The 23,803-nt window shown below is 41.3% G+C and overlaps 1 protein-coding gene and 1 pseudogene across 1 annotated transcript in view; one reads left to right on the forward strand and one right to left on the reverse strand.

Annotated features, from left to right (window-relative positions):
* The window catches only part of KIF4A (kinesin family member 4A), a 130,012-nt gene that overhangs the window by 34,936 nt on the left and 71,273 nt on the right, over window positions 1–23,803 (reverse strand). Inside the window, exons 16-20 of the mRNA XM_021932678.2 lie at window positions 13,462–13,565; window positions 12,376–12,520; window positions 11,519–11,629; window positions 948–1,031; window positions 346–459 (exon numbers count right to left, since the gene is read on the reverse strand). Of these exons, the coding sequence (XP_021788370.1) occupies window positions 346–459; window positions 948–1,031; window positions 11,519–11,629; window positions 12,376–12,520; window positions 13,462–13,565 (558 nt within the window). The remainder of the gene's footprint in view (window positions 1–345; window positions 460–947; window positions 1,032–11,518; window positions 11,630–12,375; window positions 12,521–13,461; window positions 13,566–23,803) is intronic.
* On the forward strand, window positions 17,885–18,268 carry LOC116272068 (annotated as a pseudogene).

The following is a 23,803-nucleotide window of genomic DNA, read 5'->3' on the forward strand; positions in this document are numbered from 1 at the left end:
CTGCCCACCTCGGCCTCCCAATGTGCTGGGATCATAGGTGTGAGCCACCATGCCTGGCCAAATTGTGAACTTTAAATATGTACAATTTATAATACGTCAATTCTATTTCAATGAAGCTGTTTAAAAAAGTAACTGAACCTCAACAGGGGCAAGGATAGAAAGAGTTCTATACTCCTGGTCTTTAACAACAGTTCAAAGACATTGCTATCTTTAGGAAATAAGGCTTTCAAGTAGAACTTTAGATTTTGCAGTGTTTACTTCTAAAAAAAAGAGAAAAAAAGCTATTTCTCCTTTTCTCCTGTTCCCAGCGTCCACAAGAGAAATGGCAGTTCAAGTTGTTCATACCTTCACTCGAGCTGCAGTGCCTTCCATTCCACGGCTCTGAGTCTCTTTCCGCTTATCTGCAACCTCCCGTTGTTTCTGGAGAGCATCCTTGAGACGCTTGTTGGCAGCTGCTGCCTAAATAAAATTGGCACATAGTAATGTTGAATGAAAGGTTAAAAAAAAAAAAAAAAAAAAATCCCATTTCTAGCACATTAGTAAAGATAAAAATTACATGGGTTTGAGTTCCTATAGGAACCAGGTTTATAAATCTCCATGGACATAATGAACAGCTACTGCTTTGGTGCCTAGGGGAGGAATACACTTCAAGGAAGTTCTGCAGACTAGGTGTCTAGAAATGTCACATATCAATATCACTTTGTTTTTTCAGGAAAGGCTCAAGTCCAATTAGGAAAAAATCCTTATTTAAACAGTACCATTTTTCATCAAGTTTTTATCTGCTCACAGGTCATGGCATATAAACAGCGATCAAGATTTAGGAATTGCTTGTGAAGACTGGCATCCCTGGTTTCTCAGGACACTTGCTCGTTTAAAGGATATTACTTTGCAAGCATTTAAGCCTGAAGATGACAATATACTTGACCTAGCAGACTGAATTTTCTTACCTCCTCTGTTTTACGTCTGAGCACATTGGATTGTTTCTGGAAGTTTCTTTCAAGTTTCAGCAGCTCATATTGCCTCTTACGGTCCTGACAAGAAAAAAGTCAGATATGAATTGCTGTTCAGCTAGCTAAAATAAAACCTTATACTATAACTAAGGCGTCTCTCAAGACATCCTTGATTTGTAAGGTTAACTACAATACAGTGAGCTGCCTTTATCTTCTCCTATGAGTCAAAAACTCATAGTTCTAGAAACCATGTTTGTATGTAGAGGGGAAGTAGTTTTTCCCTTTGGCTTATTGCTGTGTGGCCAAATTCTTGAGTCTCAGTCATAAGTCAACTACTAGAAATAATATCCTAGAATGTGAGGTCTGGAAGGAAGCTTAAAGATCATCTAGTGAACAGTCCTTTCCACATAGGTAGTTATTGACAGAGGTGGGATTCAGGTCTCCTGATAAATAGACCAGTATTCTTTTCCCATCAACCCTACCTGTCCATCCATTATAAAACCCGGGTGGCTGGCAAAAAAGAGAAAGCCTATCACATAGCCAACCACCTATAAAGTTAAAGTAACTTGCAGCTAAAAAAAAAGAGGTTTTTCATTTTTGAACTAAACAAGGTTAACCTGGGTACACATAGACATAAAGATGGACACAATAGACATTGGGGGCTCTAAAAGGAGGGAGGGATGGAGAAAGTGGGGCAAGAGCTGAAGAACTTCCTATTGGGTACTATATGGGTGATGGGATCAGTAGAAGCCCAAAGCTCAGCATCACGCAATATGTCCTTGTAACAAACCTGCTCCTGTACCCCCGAATCTAAAATAAAAATAAAAACAGGTTATTACTGAATTTGCTCTTTCTTCCCAGAGATTCAAGATAAAGAATACCAAGAAATACTATGGGATATCACCTGCTTCAGCTGAGCACACAATATTTAACTGCTTTGATTTCTTGGCCCTTTCCCTCTTCTAATAATCCATTAAGCTCCTTCTGGCTTCACTAGTTCCTATCGAATCTGGATAGAATGGTCAGCCATTTTTGTCATGTCTTTGCCAGCATACTAGAACAATTCATTTCATTCAATAATATAATATTTACTGTGCCATCAACTACATACTAGGCACTGGGCTAGGTGTCTATGATACAGAGATAAACATGACATGGTTACTACTCTTACGGAGATTACCAGAGAATACAAACACCATGCAACACAATTATAATAAAATAAGATGTGTGTTGAAATGAGAAGTCAAGATAATTAAAGAAACACAGCCAGAGGACTAAGCTAGTCCAGTGAAAAGAGGAAAGTCAACAGTCTTCTTAGCACCAGACTTCTTGAAAGAGAGGTCTATGTTTAGTGCTTCCAATTGTCATTATTGCTCACTCCATAATCCCCTTGTAAGTAGTTCCTACCAATTGTCCTGGAATTTCCTACTTGTTAAATTCAATGGTCTTTTTACAGTCACCATCTTCTTTGGCTTCTCTCCCAGCATCGTTAGCACTACCAATAACTTTCCCATAACATCCTAATTCTTTTCCTACCTTACAAATTTCATTGTCTTCTTTTCATTTTCTTATACATGAAATAGATTCTCAGCTGGGCATGGTGGCTCATGCCTGTAATCCCAGCACTTTGAGAGGCTGAGGCGTGTGGATCACCTGAGGTTAGGAGTTCAAGACTAGCCTGGCCAACATGGCAAAACCCTGTCTCTACTAAAAATACACAAAAATTTGCCAGGCATGGTGGCATGTGCCTGTAGTCCCAGCTACTCAGGAGGCCGAGGCAGAAGAATCGCTTGAACCCAGGAGGCAGATGTTGCAGTGAGCCAAGATGGCTCCATTGCACTCCAGCCTGGATGACAGAGTGAGACCAGAAAAAAATAAAAAAAGAAGAGATTCTCTTCTTAGACTTCTTTTTCTATATATTCTCTGTCTCCATTATCTCATTACTCCCAAAGTTTCATTTTTCACCTCTATGCAGACAACTCTTTTTTTTTTTGAGACAGAGTCTCCCTCTGTCGCCCAGGCTGGAGTGCAGTGGCTCGGTCTCTGCTCACTGCAACCTCCGCCTCCTGGGTTCAAGTGATTCTCTTGCCTCAGCCTCCTGAGTAGCTGGGATTACAGGCATGTACCACCAAGCCTGGCTAATTTTTTTGTATTTTTAGTAGAGACGGGGTTTCACCATGTTGGTCAGGTTGGTCTCGAACTCCTGACCTCGTGATCCACCCACCTTGGCCTCCCAAAGACAACTCTTAATTGCAAAGTCCAGTCCAACTTCTCCCTTGAACTCTAGGCCAACATTATCCAATATTTTCTAGGTCTCTCCATCCCAAAGATTATTCTCCTAAAACCAACTCTGTCTCTTCAAACTAGCTGTTTCCTCTGACTTTCCAGTCACTGAAAAGCCCGTGGTACTTTTTGTTGCCCTACTTCCTTCATTTTTTGAAAGGTAGATTTTGCATTAATTATGATTAAAATCATTCACTAAACATTATTGAGTGTGCACTACTTGCCAGTCACTGTTCTAGACATTGGAAATACAGAAGTGAGCAAAACAAAGATCCTTGTCAATGTAGAATATATATTCCTGTAGAATGTAAAGTTGTCATCACTTTATAGAGATGTCTCCTTTCTTCTTTTGTTCTTCTTAACAGTTTTATTGAGATATAATTCACATACCATACAATTCACTCATTTAAAGTACATGATTCAGTGGCTTTTGGTACATTCACACAGTTGATGTAAACATCACCACACTTAATTTTAGAACATTTTCATTAACACAAAAAGAAATATACTGTTTAGTGATCACCCTACAACCCCATCACCCCACCCCAAAGCCCTGGACAACCACTCATCTATTTTTTGTCTCTACAGATTTTAATGTCCTACTCTGGATATTACATATAAATGGAATCCTATCATATATGGTCTTTTGTGATTGGCTTCTTTCACTAGGCAAAATGTTTTCAAGCTTCATCCATGTTGTAGCATGTATCAGTACTTCATTCCTTTGTATGGCTGAATACTACTCCACTGTATGGATAGACCACATTTTATTTGCCCATTCATCAGCTGATGGACATGTTGGGTTTTTCCACTTTTTGGCTATTATGACTACTGCTGCATAAACATTTGGGTACAAGTTTTTGCATATATGACATATTTTTGTATCTCCTGGGTAGAAAAAACTAAGAGTGGGATTGCTGGATCATATGGTACCTCTAGGTTTTTATTTAGCCTTTTGATAAACTGCTAAACTGTTTGCCAAAGCAGCTATACCATTTTCCCATCCTACTGACAATGTATGAGGCTTTCAGTGTCTCCACATTCTTGCTAAGACTTACTATCATCTGTCTTTGTTTATAGCCATCCTAGTAGATGTGAAACTGCATCTCATTGTGGTTTTGATTTGCATTTCTCTGATGGCAAACGACATTGAGCACCTTTTCGTGTACTTATTGCTTTGCCCATTTTAAAACTGAGTTATATTTTTATTGTTGATTGGTAAGAGTTCTTTTTTTTTTTTTTTGAAATGGAGTTTCACTCTTATCGCCCAGGCTGGAGTGTAATGGTACGATCTCGGCTCACCACAACCTCCGCCTCCCGAGTTCAAGCGATTCTTCAACCTCAGCCTCCCCAGTAGCTGGTATTACAGGCATGTGCCACCACACCAGGCCAATCTTTTTGCATTTTTAGTAGAGATGGGGTTTTTCCATGTTGGTCAGGCTGGTCGTGAACTCCCGACCTCAGGTGATCCGCCCGCCTCGGCCTCCCAAAGTGCTGGGATTACAGGTGTGAGCCACTGCGCCCGGCCGGTAAGAGTTGTTTATCTATCTTGGGTATAAGACTCTTATCAGCTATATGATTTGCAAATATTTTCCTCCCAATCTATGGACTGGCTATTAACTTTCTTCTTCTTCTTCTTTTTTTTTTGTTAGAGATGGGGTCTTGCTATGTTGCCCAGGGTGGGATCAAACTCCTGGGCTCAAGCAATCCTCCCACCTTGGCTTCCCAAAGTATTGAGATTACAGGCGTGAGCCACCATGCCTGATCATATTCACTTTCTTGATGGTATTATTTACAATGCAAAAGCTTTTAATTTTGTCTCTTTTTTGGTTAGCTGTTTGTACTTTAGGTGTCACATCTAAGAAATCATTGTCTAATCCAAAGTCACAAAGATTAACACCTATGTTTTCTTCTAAGAGATTTATAGTTTTAGCTCGTACATTTAAGTTTTGGTCTGTTTTAATTTTTGTATATGGTATGAGAGCAAGTTTCTTTCTGAGACAGAGTCTCACTCTGTTGCCCAGGCTGGACTGCAGGGGCATGATCTCAGCTCACTGCAACCCCTGCCTCCCAGGTTCAAGTGATTCTCCTGCCTCAGCCTCCTGAGGAGCTGGGATTACAGGCACGTACCACCATGCCCAGCCAATTTTTTTAAAATTTTAGTAGAGACAGGGTTTCACTATGTTGGCCAGGCTGGTCTTGAACTCCTGACCTCAAGTGATCCACCCGCCTCGGCATCCCAAAGTGCTGGGACTACAGGCGTGAGCCACTGTGCCTGGCCACAAGTTTCAACTTCATTATTTCGCATGTGACTATCCAGTTGTTCTAGGACTATTTGTTGAAAAGACAAAATTGTTTTCCTCATTGAATTGTCTTGGCATTACTGTTGAAAATCAACTGGCCGTAAGTGTGTAAGTTTATTTCTGGATTCTCAATCTTATTCCATTGACCTATATGTCTATCTTTACACAGTACCACACAGTCTTGATTACTGTAGCTTTGTAGAAAGTTTTAAAATCAGTAAATGTGATGTTTACAAATTTGTTCTTCTCCTTGAGTGCTTTGAATAGTCTAGGTCCCTTGCATTTCCATATATATTTTAGAATCAGCTTGTGAGTTTCTGTGAAGAAACCAGATGGAATTTCATTGGGATTGTGTTGCATCTGTAAGGCAATCTGAAGGGTATTCCATCTTTAGAATATCAAGTCTTCCTGCCCATGAACGTGGGATATCCTTCCATTTATTTAAGGCTTCCTTAATTAAATTCAATGATGTTTAGTAGTTTTCAAGTATACAAGTCTTACACTTCTTTTGTTAAATTTATTCCTAAGTATTTTATTTGTATTGATGCTATTATAAATGGAATTGTTTTCTTTTCTTTCTTTTTTTTCTTTTGAGACGGAGTCTCGCACTGTCGCCTGGGCTGGAGTGGTGCAGTGGTGTTATCTTGGCTCACTGCAACTTCCACCTCCCGGGTTCAAGTGATTCCACTCAGCCTCCCGAGTAGCTGCGATTACAGGTGCCCACCACCACACCTGGCTAGTTTTTTGTATTTTTAGTAGAGACAGGGTTTCACTATGTTGGCCAGGCTGGTCTCAAACTCCTTACCCTGTCATCTGCCCACCTCAGCCTCCCAAAGTGCTGGGATTACAGGCGTGAGCCACCGTGCCCAGCCCTGGGATTGTTTTATTAATCTCATTGTCAAATTGTTAATTGCTAGTATATAAATATACTACTGATTTTCCTTTTTTGTTGTTGTTTTTTTGTTTTTGTTTTTGAGACAGAGTCTTGCTCTGTAGCCCAGGCTGAAGTGCAGTGGCCTGATCTCAGCTCACTGCAACCTCTGCCTCCTGGGTTCAAGTGATTCTCGTGCCTCAGCCTCTCAAGTAGTTGGGACTACAGGCATGTGCTACCATGCCTGGTTAATGTTTGTATTTTTAGTAGAGACAGGGTTTCACTGTGTTGGCCAGGCTGGTCTTGAACTCCTGGCCTCAACTGATGTGCTTGCCTTGGCCTCCCAAAGCGCTAGGATTACAGGTGTGAGCCACCGTGCCTGACCACAACTTATTTTCTTATATTGATCTTATATTCTGCAACCTTGCTGAACTTATATATTAATTCTAATAGACTTTTAGTGGATTCTCTAGGATTTTCTACATACAAGATCATGTCATCTATAAACAGAGATAGTCTTGCTTCATCTTTTCCAGTTTAGATGCCATTTATATATTTTTCTTCCCTAAACGTCCTGGTTAGAACCTCCAGGACAATGTTAACTAGACATGGCAAGAGTGGACATCCTTGTCTTGTTTCTGATCTTAGGGGAAAAGTATGCTCTTTTTCACCATTAAGTATGTTAGCTGTGGGTGGGTTTTTCTTTTCTTTTTTTTTTTTTTTTTTTGTTGAGACAGAGTCTCGCTTTGTCGCCCAGCCTGGAGTGCAGTGGCCAGATCTCAGCTCACTGCAAGCTCCGCCTCCCGGGTTCACGCCATTCTCCTGCCTCAGCCTCCCGAGTAGCTGGGACTACAGACGCCCGCCACCTCGCCCGGCTAGGTTTTTGTATTTTTTAGTAGAGACGGGGTTTCACCGTGTTTGCCAGGATGGTCTCGATCTCCTGACCTCGTGATCCGCCCGTCTCGGCCTCCCAAAGTGCTGGGATTACAGGCTTGAGCCACCGCGCCCGGCGAGCTGTGGGTTTTTCATACACGCCCTTCATTGCACTGGGGAAGTTCTCTTCTATTCCTAGTTTCTTGAGTGTTTTTATCATGAAAGAGTGTTAGATTTTTGTCAAATGCTTTTTCTGTGTCTATTGAGATGATCATGTGGTTCTTGTCCTTTTTCCTACTGATATGGTATATAACATAAATTTTCCATATATTAAACAAACTCTGCATTTTTCGGATGGACCTCACTCGATCATAAGTGTATCATCCTTTTTTTTTTTTTTTTTGAGACAGTGTCTCACTCTGTTGCCCAGGCTGGAGTGCAGTGGCATGATCTCGGCTCACTGCAGCCTCTGCCTCTTGGGTTCAAGCAATTCCCATGCCTCAGCCTCCCGAGTAGTTGAGATTATAGGCATATGCCACCATGCCCAGCTAATTTTTCTTTTTTGTATTTTTAGTAGAGACAGGGTTTTGCCATGTTGGCCAGGCTGGTCTCAAACTTCTGACCTCAAGTGATCTGCCCGCCTCGGCTTTCCAAAGTGCTGGGATTACAGGTGTGAGTCACCATGCCCAGCCTATCATCCTTTTTAAATGTTGATGGATTCAGTTTGCTAGAATTTTGTTGAGGATTTTCATGCCTATATTAAGATATATTGGTCTGTGGTATTCTTTTCTTGTGATGTCTTTGGTTTTGGTATCAGGGAACATAAGCCTCATGGAATGAGTTGGGAAGTGTTTCCACTGCTTATAGTTTTCAGAAGAGTTTCTGAGAAATGGGTATTTCTGTCTTTTTTTTTTTTTTTTTTTTTTTTTTCTGAGACAGAATCTCACTCTATTGCCCAGGCTGGAGTGCAGTGGTGTGATCTTGGCTCACTGTAACCTTCGCCACCTGGGTTCAAGCAATTCTTGTGTCTCAGCCTCCCAAGTAGCTGGGATTACAAGTGTGTGTCACCACACCTGAATAAGTTTTGTATTTTTAGTAGAGATGGGGTTTCACCATGTTGGCCAGGCTCGTCTCGAATTTCTGACCTCAGGTGATCTGCCCACTTCAGCCTCCCAAAGTGCTGGGATTACAGGCATGAGCCACAGCACCAGGCCAAGAAATGGGTATTTCTTCCTAAAATGTTTGATATAACTCACCAGTGAAGCCATCTGTGCCTGGGCTTTTCTTTGTGGGAAGTTTTTAAACTACTAATTTAACTTCTTGTCATGGGTCTATACAGATTTTCTATTTCTTCTTGAGTCAGTTTTGGTAGTTTTTGTCTTTCCAGGCATTTGTCCACTTCATCTAGGCTATCTAATTTGTTGGCGTACAGTTGTTAATAGTAATTCCTTATAATCCTTTCCTTCCAGCAAGACTAGTAGTGATATTCCCTCTGTCATTCCTAACTTTAGTAATTTAAATTTTCTTTCTTTTTTGTCTTATTAAGGTTATCTGAAGGTTTGTCAGTATTTGTTGATCATTTCAAAAGACCAACTTTTGGTTTCAATGATTTTCTGTTTTTTTCTATTTTGTATTTATTAATTTCTACTTTAATCTTTTTTTTTTTTTTTTTTTTTTTTTTTTGTTTTTTTTTTTTTTTTTTTTTTTTTTTTTTTTTTTTTTTTTTTTTTTGAGACAGAGTTTTACCCTTGTTGCCCAGGCTGGAGTGCAATGGTGCAATCTTGGCTCAGTGCAACCTCTGCCTCCCGGGTTCAAGCAATTCCCCCGCTTCAGCCTCCCAAGTAGCTGGGACTACAGGCATGCACCACTATGCCCGGCTAATTTTGTATTTTTGGTAGAGAGAGGGTTTCTCCATGTTGGTCAGGCTGGTCTCAAACTCCCGACCTCAGGTGATCCACTCGCCTTGGCCTCCCAAAATGCTGGGATTACAGGAGTGAGCCACCGTGCCCAGCCTATTTCTATTCTAATCTTTTAATGTTTCCTTTCATCTACTAGTTTTGGGTTTAGTTTGCTCTCTTTTCTTCGGTGTTTTAAAGTGGAAGGCTAGGTTATTGGTTTAAGATCTTTCTTCAATTAAAAAAAACTGAGATGCAGTCTCACAATTTTGCCCAGGCTGGTCTTGAACTCCTGGGCTCAAGTGATCCTTCCACCTCAGCCTCCCAAGTAGCTGGGACTACAGGAGCCTTTCGCGTTTTTTAATATAGACATTTACAACTATAAAATTCCCTCCAAATACTGTTTTAGCTGTATCCCATAAGTTTTGGTATGTTGTATCTTTGTTTTTATTAATCTCAAAGTATTTTTTAATTTCCCTATGACTTCCTTTTTGACCCATTATTTATTTAGGATTATGTTAATTTCTTCATATTTGTGAATTTCCCAAATTTATTTTTGTTACTGATTTTTAATTTTATTCCATTGTGGTTAGAGAACAGATTTTGTATTATTTTCAATACTTTTTTTTTGAGACAGTCTTGCTCTGTTGCCCAGGCTGGAGTGCAGTGGCACGATCTCAGCTCATCGCAACCTCCATCTCCCAAGTTCAAGCGATTCTCCTGCCTCAGCCTCCTGAATACAGGAGATCACAGACATGCCACCATGCCCGGCTAATTTTTGTATTTTTAGTAGACACGGGGTTTCACCATGTTGGCCAGACTGGTCTCAAACTCTGACATCAGGTGATCTGCCCACCTTGGCCTCCCAAAGTGTTGGGATTACAGGCGTGAGCCACGATGCCTGGCCTGTTTCAATACTTTTAAATTTATTGAGGGATAAAAGCATATGGCCTATCCTGCAGAATGTTTCATGTGCACCTAGGAAGACCATATCCTGCTGTTGTTGGTTGGCGTAGTCTATAGATGTCTGTTAGGTATAGTGTATAATCTAGCATATTACATAAACTATAGACCAATATCTCATGAATATAGATATGAAAATGCTAGGTATTATATTGTTGAAGTCTTCGATATCCTTACTGATCTTGTGCCTATTGTTCTATCCATTATTAAAGTAGGGGCTGGGTTCAGCGGCTCATGCCTGTAATACCAGCACTTTAGGAGGCTGAGGTGAGAGGACTTCTTGAGCCCAGGAGTTCGAGACCAGTCTGGGCAACATAGTGAGATTCCATCTCTACAAAAAATAAAAAAGTTGCCAGGTGTGGTGGTATACAGCTGTAGGTCTAGCTACTCAGAAGGCTGAGGTGGGAGGATTGCTTGAGACCAGGAATTTGAGGCTCCAGTGAGCTAGGATTGCACCACTGCACTCCAGCCTGGGCAACAGAACAAGACCCCATCTCTAAAAAAGAAAGAAAATAAAGAGATGGATTGAAGTCTCCAAATATTTATTACTGTTGATTTGTCTATTTCTCTCTCCATTTCTGTCAGTGTTTGCTTCATATATTCTGGGGGCTCTGTTGTCAGATGTATATTCAGGCCCTTATAATTCTTCTGGATTATACAATATCTTCTTGTGTTCTGGCCTCTGTTTCTCAATATTACAGTTTGCTCTATACATTATTCCCAGATATATCTTTCTAAAGCAGTATTATGTTGATAACACTTTCTAAAAACCCTTAAAAATATTTATGCTACTAACAAAATGAGTTCAAACTTCTTGGATCTTTAATAATCCAGCTTCGACTTGCCTTTCCAATGGAATGGTCCACTACTATACTTCACCCCAGTTGGACCACTTGCCATTCCTTGACTATGCCTACAAAGTTGTCATCTCTATTTCTTTGATCTATCTATCTGGAATGCTTGTACTTATCTCTATCAAAACCCTTCCTATTATTCAGGGCCTATTCAGCCATCATCTTTTCACTCCAACTGCAAATTTGCTTTCCTTTCTCTTAGTTACTTTGGTATTTTATTCTTATAGCCCAAATCTCTTTCTTCCTTGTATTTGAGAAATCCATGCTTATGTCTTACCGTCTCCTTTAGATAAGACATTCTTCAAGGGCAGAGTTTATATACTACTAATTTTTCTATTTCTCACAGTGCCTAGTAGATAGTACTTTGAACATAATAGACATAGTAGACATTTAATACAAAGTTGTTAAATTCATGAAAATGTCACACTTTTGGAGACATGAGGTATTTGAAGAGAAGCATCAAAATTGTTAGTCAGCTCAGAGAAGCATTTATTAGCTAGGCCTTCAAGAAGTTTTAGTTACTTACTCGTTCTTTTAACTGTATTACTTCTTTGTCTTTTTTCTGCTTCCACTGTCTAAACTTCTCAGCATCTTCTTTCATTTGACGCATTAACTGTACCCGCTGGTTTTTCATCATCTATAAAAACAAAAACCAGTACAAGTATTAGTCATCTGCACTTTATTCTAGGCTGGTGCGGATGGATAGACTTACCATTAAGAAGAGAGAAAAGCCAGAACTAGGCTGGGAAAGTGGTCCCCAACAGATTTTCTGATTAGGCTTACAATACCCTTGCTATGCTTGCACAGGGTTTCCAAGTATAGACTACACAAGTGAACACCGAGAAGACAGTAAAGAAAAATGTACCTACAAGCTAAATCCAGCCCTAAATTCACTGTATACAAATGAAATTTCAAGGAAACATCTAAGCCTCCAGGACAAATCTACCTAGCAACCACTGTATTCTAAAGGTTTCAGTACAAGTAGCCTGTAACCACCACTTTGTTGGTGCCACAAGTTGAATATTCAATAACTGAGAATTTTCTCTAGGTGTCTGTCATCTTGTTACTACTTCAGGAAATTATGCTGCGTGATCATGGAAGGTGATCAGGATATAACCACTAAGCATGGAGATGTCTTTGTTCTTTGGTTTCAGAGACTCTAACGCTAAATTTTGAATGTCAAAGCAAGGTTATATTGAGCAGATCCTAGATGACCACTAGCACAATGTTCTGCAAAAGTGGCATTTGTGGAAATTCACACACTTGAAATGATTGCCCTGCCTGCTATTTTCTCACCTGAAAACACCTCTGGTGTATTTCTAAATGGAATACCTATGTTTGTAAATTCCAATGGGAGTAAATGCAAGGATGAGAATTTATTACCCGTATCTCCTGGTTCAGTTTGGAGACAGTACGCTCTGTGGATTCCTTTAGTTTCAGAAGTTTGGACTGCTCATTCAGTTTCTTCTTCAGTTCAGCGATTTGACCCTCCAGCTCCTGGAGACGTTTGCGGCGGCGCTCACTCAACCTAAACACAGATGCTGTAGAAGTGAGGACTACCAGCAGCAAAGCCTGACTTCAAAAGACATAATACTAGACTCCCAGAGTTACAATCCTGACATATACAAAATAGGTGACTAGTCACATAGCCATCTTGAAAAAAGAATACCACCCAAACAACCAAACCTGTCTCAATAATAGGAGCTTAATACAAAGAGTAAGACAACTTTTAGTACACAGCAATGCAACTGCCTCAATATACGCCGCCCCTTTTGCATCAGAATGGTTCTTTGAAGGCATTTCACTTCACTTTAGCTATGAAGAATTCTGATGACTATTATAGAAGTCTGAGATAGAAAGTAAACATTCAGCATAACTTTTACAAACATGAGCTTTAGACTCAACCGAGAGATAAAATGGAGTCACTGAGTAAAAAGAAGGTAGCATAGCCCATACAGCAGAGGTCTGAAGGAGAGTAGAATGTTATAGTTATCTGCTTTGGTTTTATTCTTAACTGGTAAGAGATGGCTAGATTGATTTTTTTAATCACTAGCCTGGACATTAATTCCATTCACAAGCTAATTTACCATTAGCGCAGGGACAAAGAAACTGCTGTTATCTAGTAAGTGTGATAATCTTTCAAAAGCCAGCTCAAGCGCTTTTTACAAAGCCTTCCTTGATCATGGTAGCCTGAATTGATATTTCTCGCCTCTGAACTCTTAACACAATTACTGCCTAAGAAATTTATTTGGCTACTAATCATGTGCTGTGTTATGACATTCTTTTACTGTCAACTTGAGACGCTATTTAAAATTGCAATTATTTAACCACTTTTGTGTTTAGGTTTCCTCTTCATAACTACGTTTAAATCTTTAGGGGCAGTAAATGGGACTTCTACTTCTCTATTTCTTGCAAAGCTCCTCACACATAGTAGGGACTTGAAATAACATTTATTAACTTTAATCTTACTTGGCTTGGTTGACATCTTTCTTTGCTGTCTGAAGTTCAAGAACCAATTCTTCCTTTTCCTTTTGCAGATTGATGACTTCTAATTCTAGCTCTTTTATGTTATCCTAGAAAGGTTATAGGTAAAAGAGAAAGAAGACATTACATGGCACAGGAAGAAAAACCACTTCAGCATTCCATGTCTCAAGGAACTATGCATTAAATTTTACCACTTCGATTGCACGCTGAAAACATTTATTCTTGATTTGATGGAGATTAAAATTACGTAGTAGGAAATGTTTGGAATCTGAGGGTCTGGGTTTTAATCTTGACTGCCACACTTAATAAGAATCTTTAAGGAAAGTCACTTCATCTTTTAGTTTTGGTTTCTGTTCAGAAAAGAGTTTATATACGTGTGTGTGTGTATGTGCGCGTGAATGTATATGTGTGTGTATATATACTATATCATACATATATAGTGTGTGTGTGTGTGTACATATATATATATAGCCCAGATTGGTCTTGAACTCCTGCGCTCAAGTGATCCTCCTGCCTCTGCCTCCAAAAGTGCTAGGATTACAGGTGTGAGCCACCACATCCGGCCCTTCATTTGCTTATTTTCTTTCTTTTTTTCTTTTCTTTTCCCTCCTTCCCTTCTTCCTTTCCTTTCCTTTCCCTCCCTCCCCCTTCTCCCCATCCTTCTCTGTCTCTGTCTCTCTTCTTTCTTTTGAGACAGAGTCTCACTCTCACCTAGGCTGGAGTACAGAGGCATGATCATGGTTCACTGCAGCCTTTATCTCCTGGGCTCAAGTGATCCTCCCACCTTAGCCTCCTGAGTAGCGAGGACTACAGGAGTGTGCCACCAACTTGGCTAATTTTTGTATTTTTTTGTAGTGACGGGTTTTCGCCATGTTGCCCAGGCTGGTCTTGAACTCCTGGGCTCAAGCGATCCTCCCACCTTGGCCTCCTTAAAGTGCTAGGATTATAGGCATGAGCCACAGCACCCAGCCCCATAAATCTTAACTGTGAGTATGACTATATACTGACTCCTGTGAGTCCTCCTAGTGAATCATTCGATCTAGGTGAGCTCTTAGGGACTCCCAAAGGTTTCCCTATCTATGTCAATAATTAATAACAACACCTACCTCACAGGGTTGTTGGGAAGATCAAATAAGATAAAAAGGTAGACACTTTGTAAACTGTAAAGAGCTGCACAAATATTCTTATATTCAGAACTTTCAAACTTATCTATTCAATCTTATCTATTCAATAACAACTGCAGTTCTGCACGCATTTAGAAAAAGAAGTCTAGAAACTGAAGTTTGACAGTGGAAAATCCAAATTCCATCCTATTCTCATAACCAAAAAAGATTGGAGAAAACTGACTGGATGAGTAGTTGGCAGTGAAGAAGATTATATGCAGAACCTAGACCAGTATTAGACTGACAAAAAGAAGCAGAGGCAGATTAGGTGGGGTTATATCAGAGAAGCTTTCTAAATGCTTTCTAAATAGGCTAGAGCTGTTTTCCAAGCAATGTACTCAGTCACTTCAGTATAACCACTGAAAATCAAACTTTATAGTTACCTTGCTTTTTTTTTTTTTTTTTGAGACAGAGTCTTGCTCTGTCGCCTAGGCTGGAGTGCAGTGGTGTGATCTTGGCTTACCGCAACCTCTGTCTCCCAGGTTCAAAAGATTCTTGTGCCCCAGTCTCCCAAGTAGCTGAGATTACAGGCACCCACCACCACACCTGGATAATTTTTGTATTTTTAGTAGAGACAGGGTTTCACCATGTTGGCCAGCCTGGTCTCAAACTCCTGAACTTAAGTGATCCACCCACCTCGGCCTCCCAAAGTATTGGCATTACAGGCGTGAGCCACCACGTAGCCTACCCTGCATATTTAAAATCACTAACAACATGGGCGTGTATGTATGTATGTGTATATTCATATATTCTTTATATGATAAATATATTCTATATTCATCTATACTTACAACATAGAAAATATATTCTATATTTTTACTTATAGAAGTAACATATAAATATATTTATATAAAAAAATAGATAATACATATAAAGGTCAAGTTCCCTTGACTGCCTCACCCCTGCCAAAATTCCAGTCCCCCTCCAGAAGCAAGCACTGTTACCAGCTTGATGCATATCTTCCATTTTTTCTAGACATTTACATATTCAAATATTACATATCTAGACATTTACATACACAGTCATATGTCACTTAATAACAGGAACACATTCTAAGAAATGCATTGTTAAGCAATTTCATCATCGTGTGAACATGATAGTGTACACTTATACAAATCTATATAGTATAGCCTACTATACACCCAGGCTATATGGTATAGCCTATTGCTCCTAGGTTATAAAACTGTATATCATGCGACTGTACTGAATACTGTGGGTGATTATAACATAATGGTAAGTATTTTGTATCTAAACATAAAAATGGTACAGTTAAAAATACAGTATTATAATCTTATGGGACCATCATTGTATCCATAGTCTGTCATTGACTGAAATGTCATTATTTGGTGCATGATTATATATTAAATAAATGTATTATATATTACATATCACATAATATCTATTACTAGAATATGTAATTGATGTAAGTAAATATATAGTATATACACACACACGTGTGTGTTTATACCAATTAAAATGTGTTAAACATAGACTTTTATATATATATGTTATTCTGTAACTTGCCTTTTTTTACTTAATTAGTCATGGAGATTTATTTATATCAGCATATATAGATCTGCCTTGTTTTTTTGCCATAATGAAATATTCTGGTACATGCCTTCTGTGCACATGTGCAAGGTTTTACTAGGGTAGAGAGAAGTGGGAATTACACAGTCACGAGGGTATACATTTTCAATTTTTATAGACCTGCCAAATTGTCATCCAAAGGGGCTATTCCACTCTTGCCAGCTAAGCACGAGAGTACTTTGCTTGCACCCTTGTCAACATTTGATATTGCTACACTTAAAAACTATTGCCAATCTGATAGGTGAAAAATAGTTTCTATTCATTATATATACCACATTTAGTCCCTAATTGTCTTACCAACTCCACAAGGGGGAATTATTCAAAAATTTAAGTCCTGGTTTACTACAACTCATGGTAATCTTCATTAATCAGACCCTATGCCTCCCCCTATTTTTCTCTGGCAATTCTTTACAAGTGACAGGAAAAATACCATGCAACTCAGGAGGCTGAGGTGGGAGGATCACTTGAGCTCAGGAAGTCAAGGCTGCAGTGTGCTATGATCACGCCACTGCACTCCAGCCTGGGCGAGAGAGTGAGACTTTGTCTCTAAATAAATAAATAAATAATTGAATTAAAAACTGCTTTTATTTCTTAGAGAAAAAAAAGGGTGATTCACATGTGAGTAAAAGGTATTGATTACATTAAGAATTTATTTCAGGCCTTGTGCAGTGGCTCACACCTGTAATGCCAGCACTTTGGGAGGCCAAGGCAGGCAGATAACCTGAGGTCAGGAGTTTGAGACCAGCCTGGCCAACATGGTGAAACCCTGTCTCTACTAAAAATACAAAAATTAGCCAGGCATGGTGGCGCAGACCTGTAATCCCAGCTACTCGGGAGGCTGAGGCAGGAGAATCGCTTGAACTCAAGAGGTGGAGGTCGCAGTGCACAGAGATTGCACCACTACACACCAGCCTGGGTGACAGAGCAAGACTCCGTCTAAAAAAAATTTTATTTCTTCTTAATCAAGCATATTTGATGCCATGGGGAAAAGGACGAGATATCTTACTATAGCTATAGCTCCTTACTAGCACCCCTTTGTAGAGTTAGAAATACAATGGGCGGGGCACCCAGTGCTGGTCCTCCCAAGACGGCGATATGCATCCCGGTGATCACCAAGGAGAATTACCCTCTCTACATCCGCAGCACCCCCATGGAGAACGAGCTGACGTTCCAGTACATGGTGCACACATCTCTGGACATGGTGGATGAGAAGATCTCTTCAATGGGGAAGGCCCTGGTCAACCAGAGGGAGCTCTATCTGGGCCTGCTCTACCCCACAGAGGACTACAAGGTCTTGCCTCATAAGTCACTAGAAACTCTCGACCAGTCCCTTTGGACAAATCACTCGAGATCATGGAGTTCAAAGACGTTCCAAGAGTAGTAATGTAGCTTGTCCATGATGACATGTGCCAGTAGCCACTATTTTACAAAACAATATGGCCTCTACAGAGGAGGTCCACCTTATTCATGAAGTCTCTGGTTTTGCAGTTAACTTTCTGGACCAGGCATTGATTCATAAAGAGGGTGAGGCATCCCAGGTGCACATAGAAACTCAGAGTCTGAGTGGCTCGGTTCCTGGAGCCTGAATTGGGTAAGGCTTAGCTGCCTGCCCTTTGCTTCTCCAGTAAACACCAGTTGCCCCAACGAAGTATCTAGGCATGCACCCAGTGTGGTCACTGCAGGACCAGCCCAGCCTGGGCACTGCCTGTGATTCAAGGTTGCCAGACTTCTCCAAAGTGAGGGCACACAGAGGGCCCTCAGCTGGCAGGTTCTTCACCTGCTTTCCCAGCAGTCCTTGTGTTACAAGTGCATTCCCTAACCAGCTACGCAGACAGAGCTACACTACCATCTCCAAGGTGAAGTTTGTCATGGTGGTGAATCCCTCCAACACAGCTCTTCGAGACAATGAAATCCACAGGATGTTCTGGAAGCTGCACAACTCCTACATAGATGTGATGTGCAACCCCTTCTGTAACCCGAGGACAATATCCAGGCCAGGGACTGATAACATGGTGATGTCTATGATGATACAGGTCTGCTGAGTGAGAACTCTGCCACCAGACATTGCAAACAGAAGCTTCAGCTTGTGACTGTTGTGGGGATGTCTGCCTCTTCCTGAATGTGATGACCATGGCATTTGGGGCAAGGCTCCATGCATGGTGCACCTCAAATAAAAGTCTTGTGAGATGAGATTTGGCTTTTTCCTTTTGTGTTAGCAGAGGATTCAACTAAGGAGAGTTTAGCTACGGATCTTTAGTGGTGTGGGCAGAGGTTAGTGACCAGACACAGCAGGAAGTGTGCCCCCAATAGGTTCGAAGCAGGGGAGGCAGGGGTGCCTGGAGCTGAGAGCTCTGGAGCCCACGGGACCTGTGACCACATGGGCTGCCTCTGCTGTTCCCTCTGCCCTTGCTGTGGCTGCCCATTGGCTGAATGGGTGGGCTGGTCCATAGGGGTTAGCCTCCTGAGCCCAGATCCAGCCTAGGATCTAGGGGCAAATGCGCCCTTCCCACGTGCGCATTCCCATGGGGGAGGGCCCTCCTCTTTCTGGACTTGGCCTCCATTCTTTGCATGTGGTCCAACATCTGGACACAGCCCAGGCCTTAGAAGGAGCCCTTGTCAAATATGGAAGGCCTCAGGGCAGCCTGCTTCTGAAACCCTGGAGTGGCAGACTCAAGGTGCCCTTTCCTGCCTGTTGGTGCAAAGTAGGTTAGGATCCGGCTGCTGCTCTCCAGATCCCTGGGCAGGCTGCTCTGGGAGCACATGGCTAGGACGAACCAGTTGGATCTGCTCTTTCTGCCCAGAAGCCCTGCAGCCAAAGTCCAGATAACGACCAGGCCTGAGGTGTCAACCAGGACAAGGTGACAGTTCAGGTGGCCCAGGCCTGCCTCCCCAGTGTCGCTTGTTGACGTGGCTGAGTGACGACTGCCCAGGGCAGTGGCAGAGGCCACAAGGACCACCCACGCGGCTGAGCCCTCGGCACACTCCTCACTCCATGTGTAGTCAGTGTCAGCGGGGTTGAGCAACCAAGGCTCAGCCTGCTGAGGAGCCCCCTTCCCTCCCCAGCCCATCCTCCCACCACCCCCAGCACTGGTCTAGGACTACAGAGTTTCTCAAGGACCTTCCAGGATCCCAGAATCCCCTGGGAGCAGGTCAGGCTGTTAACATGGGTTAGTCAGGGGCGGGGCACAAGGAGGTGAACTTTTTCTCTACACATCTTTGGATTTTCATGTCTTCCAATAAGTGCAGTGTTAATTTTATAAATTATAGAAGAAAAAGAAATCAACTAGGAGTGTGTGTGTGAAAACAGCACGCCCCAGGCCTCCCCCGCCCCAGGGTGAACTGGAAGCCCTGAAGTGGGCTGAGGCATGCCAGGCAGCTGATTAGGGTGCACGTGGGCCACAAGCCACCCTCACAGGGTTAAATATTTAACAAGAGCCTCATATTTGTTAAGACAAGGCAGGACCCCAGCCCAAGCACCTCTCCCCTGCAGCTAGGCATGAAACCTTTGGCTTTTAGTGGGGATCACCCCTGCCTAAGTCCTGGCTGTGGTGGGGACTGCAAATTGTTAACCCAGCATCTATTATCCTTCCTCCCTACTAACAGAATCCCAGTGCTTCTGCCCAATCCTGATAAGCGGGCAGACAAAAGCCATGTCCTACCCTCCCTCACAGCCCAGGGTGGGCAGTTGTAGCATGCAAGTGGATGGTGTCGGGAGAGACTTGCAGGAAAGACCCTGTAAAGGGAGCTCAGCTGACAATGTGCAATACCCTTCACCTTTGCCTTCTTCCTGCCCGGAAGGTGGATATGATGGCTGATGCTCAGCCAGCTGTCTTGAGAGCATGAGGACAAGATTCACACCCTAAGGCCAAGGAAGCAGAAAGCAGGAAGGATCTTGGGCCTTTGCTGCTGTACGTGCCCCAGACTACTTATGTTCAGCTTTTTTTTTTTTTTTTTAAATGTGAGAAAATAAATATACCCCTCTCTGGTTAAAGAAAAAGAAAAAAAAAAAAAAGAAAGAAATACAATGGGGGAACACATATCCCCATGTTTCCAGGCAAGAGTACAAGAAAGGAGGAATCACTTCTCAGCCTTACCAGTAATCCTTTGTTTATCCTGGAAAAGCCAAAATACATTTGACCTTAAAGAGGCTGCATTGTATGTCCTGTTAATATGGACAATTGAGCTACATATTTAACTTACTCCCTCCTGAAATCCCATGAAAATGAACAAAAAAGGAGGTATAAATCAACAAGAATGAAGAGAGATGAGGAGAGCAGTTGAGAGATATCAACAAACTTTTGGAAGAAGAAAACAGCTGGATAAGAAGTAACTGACGTCCAGAGTGGAAAAAGCTAAAATATAACTCCTACAGGACAAATATCAAGAAGAAGCAAGCCAATACGTACCACGGAGGCACAGAGTGGAACAGAGGCTTCCTTTCTAGAGAGGCCGAACCTAACAGGTTGGACACAGCTAATAGCAGGGATGCAGTACCATACTGCTGACAGGGATTAAATAAAAGTCTGTCTATGATTGGAGAGACTTCAACTCCCTTATTTTCTTTGGGTTACTAGAACGATGGCATACCACCACTAGGCCCACACAACTCTAGGCAAAAGAATAAAAGAGTTCTTTATTGGAAATTGATTAGCCTAAGAGAAATCCATGCACATACAACTTGCTATTGGCTTTTAGTGCCTCCCTCTTAAATATGAATGGATAGCCATGGCTCACTAGAAATTTGAGGAAAGTGTCTTACCTGAAAGACAGACCAAAACAAACACATTAGAGAAAGGAAATCTGGAGGAAACAAAGGCAAAGCAGGAAGAAGAAGAAAACCTTGATAAAATTTAATTCCTATTCTTAGAGATGGGCTGTGAATCCACACAAAAAGAATAAAAGGCTATAACAAGGAACAATTACAGGATCAAAAGGAGACCTTGGAAATTAATAACCAAATGAAATAATTCACTAAGAATGAAGGGAAATCTCCCAGAGTGGAATAAAAAGACAAAGAAATGGAAAATAGGAAGAAAGAGATCAGAAAAGTAGAAACTAAATCTAAGAGATCCAATATCTAAGAGAAGTGCAAGAAAGAGAAAACAGAGAAAATGTAGAGATAGCATTATCAAAGAAATGATAGGAAAAAAACTGCCCAGAAAGGAGTACACATTTCTAGATTGAAAGGACTAGTCAAGCACCAAGTACAATAAATGAGAAAAGAAGGCTGGGTGTGGTGGTACATGTCTGTAATCCTAGCACTTTAGGATTAGGAGGCTGGGAGGATCACTAAAGACCAGGAGTTTGAGACCAGCCTCAGCAACATAGTGAGACTTCATCTCTACAAAAAATAAAAAATTAGCCAGGCATGGTGGCACATGCCTGTAGTCCCAGCAACTTGGGAGGCTGAGGCAGGAGGACCACCTGAGCCCAGGAAGTTGAGGCTGCGGTGAGCTGTGATGGCACCACTGCACTCCAGCCTGGGCAACAGAGCAAGACCCTGTCTCTATAAAAACAACAAAAACAAACAAACAAAAAACAGGAAACCATACCAAGGCCCATCATTGTGAAATTAAGTAACACTTGGGGACAATGAAAAGATCCTGAAAGTTTCCAAAGTAAAAAAATATATAGGTCTATTACAAATAATCCAAAATTATAATAGACTTCTCAACAGCAATACTGGAAATAGAAGACAATGGAGCAAGGCCTTCAAAATAATGAAGAAAACATTTCTATAGAATTGTAAACCCAGCCAAACTAACAAGTATAAGAATTTTGAAAAAGCAATTTTCAGACATGCAAAGCTTTAAAGTATTTCCCTTTCATGTATGCATTCTCAGAAAGCTATTGGGGTTTTATTCCACCAAAGCAAAGGGGTATACTAAAGAGGAGGAAGACATGAAATCCATGTCAACACAGAGATGAGAAAGAAATGAAGCAAATCCCCAGGATGATGGTACCAAGCTGGTGGCTGGACAACAGCCCTAGAGAAAGCAAACCAGGAGAGAAGACTCCAGAAGGGTTCTTTTCAAAAAAGAAATGGATAAATTACCTGGTATGTCTGACCACAATGAAGAGGTTTATAGTTTTTTTTCTTTTCTTCTTCTTTTTTTTTTTTTTTGAGACACAGTCTTGCTCTGTCGCCCAGGCTGGAGTGCAGTGGCGCTATCTCGGCTCACTGCAAGCTCCGCCTCCCGGGTTCATGCCATTCTCCTGCCTCAGCCTCCCGAGTAGCTGGGACTACAGGTGCCTGCCACCACACCCAGCTAATTTTTTGTATTTTTAGTAGAGACGGGGTTTCACCGTGTTAGCCAGGATAGTCTCTATCTCCTGACCTCGTGATCCGCTCGCCTCGGCATCCCAAAGTGCTGGGATGAGTTTTATAGTTTTGTCAAGAAGTTTGGAGATAAAATTATTGACAGGTATATAGAAAACTAAGTAAATGGAAAAAAATGTTATCTCTAGAAAATACAAAGAGCTATACAAGAAAGGAAATGCAATCATACTATATGGCTCAATTTTAAACATATTTACATAATCAGAATAATTTAAACACTAAATATTCATTTAAACAGAAAGGGTGATATAACCATTTTGAATGAAGAAAGTGAGGCAGTGTGCGCAGGTGGTGGGATAAGAGAGCTACATTCTTGTCTTCCACTGTGGGAGGTCAATAGATAGTTATCTAAAAAATGTAACATAATCATACTGCCAATTCTTATCTAGAAATATGGAGGTAAATGTCAGAATAGGAATAGAGAACTATTTTGAGTTTTCTAAGTATTATAGTATTTGACTTTAAAAAATGATATATATGTATCTGACATAGAAAAAAATTAAGTTTTTTTGTTTGTTTGTTTGTTTGAGACAGGGTCTCACTCTGTCACCCAGGCTAGAGTGCAGTGGTGCAATCTCGGCTCACTGCAACCTCCACCTCCTGGGTTCAAGCGATTCTCCTGCCTCAGCCTCCCGAGTAGCTGGGATTAAAGGCATGAAGCTAATTTTTGTATTTTTAGTAGAGACAGGGTTTCACCATGTTGGCCAGGCTGGTCTTGAACTCTTGACCTCAGGTGATCTGCCTGCCTTGGCCTCCCAAAGTGCTAGGATTACAGGCGTGAGCACCATGCCCAGCCACAGTTTTTTTTTGTTTGAGATGGTCTCACTCTGTCACTCAGGCTGGATTGCAGTGGTGTGATCTCAGCTCACTGCTGCCTGGACCTCCCTGTGCTCAGGTGATCCTCCCACCTCAGCCTCCCAAGTAGCTGGGACTACAGGCTCACATCAGCAGGCCCGGCTAATTTTTGTATTTTTTGTGGAGACACGGTTTCGCCATGTTGCCCAGGCTGGTCTCAAACTCCTGGGCTCAAGTGATCTGCCCACTGCAGCCTCCCAAAGTGCTGGCATTACAAAAAAACTAAGTTTTTTAAAAGTTAAAAAAGACCATGATAACAAAAGGGAAAAAAACCTCTATTGGCAACTCAGTTATTATTTTGGAAGCAACCTCTAACCTAGGGGAAAAAGTGGTGAAAATTAATTAGCAGAATCACTTTTTTTTTTGTTTTTACTCTGAAAAT

Source organism: Papio anubis, chromosome X, assembly GCF_008728515.1.
Source record: "Papio anubis isolate 15944 chromosome X, Panubis1.0, whole genome shotgun sequence".
Lineage (NCBI taxonomy): Eukaryota > Metazoa > Chordata > Mammalia > Primates > Cercopithecidae > Papio > Papio anubis.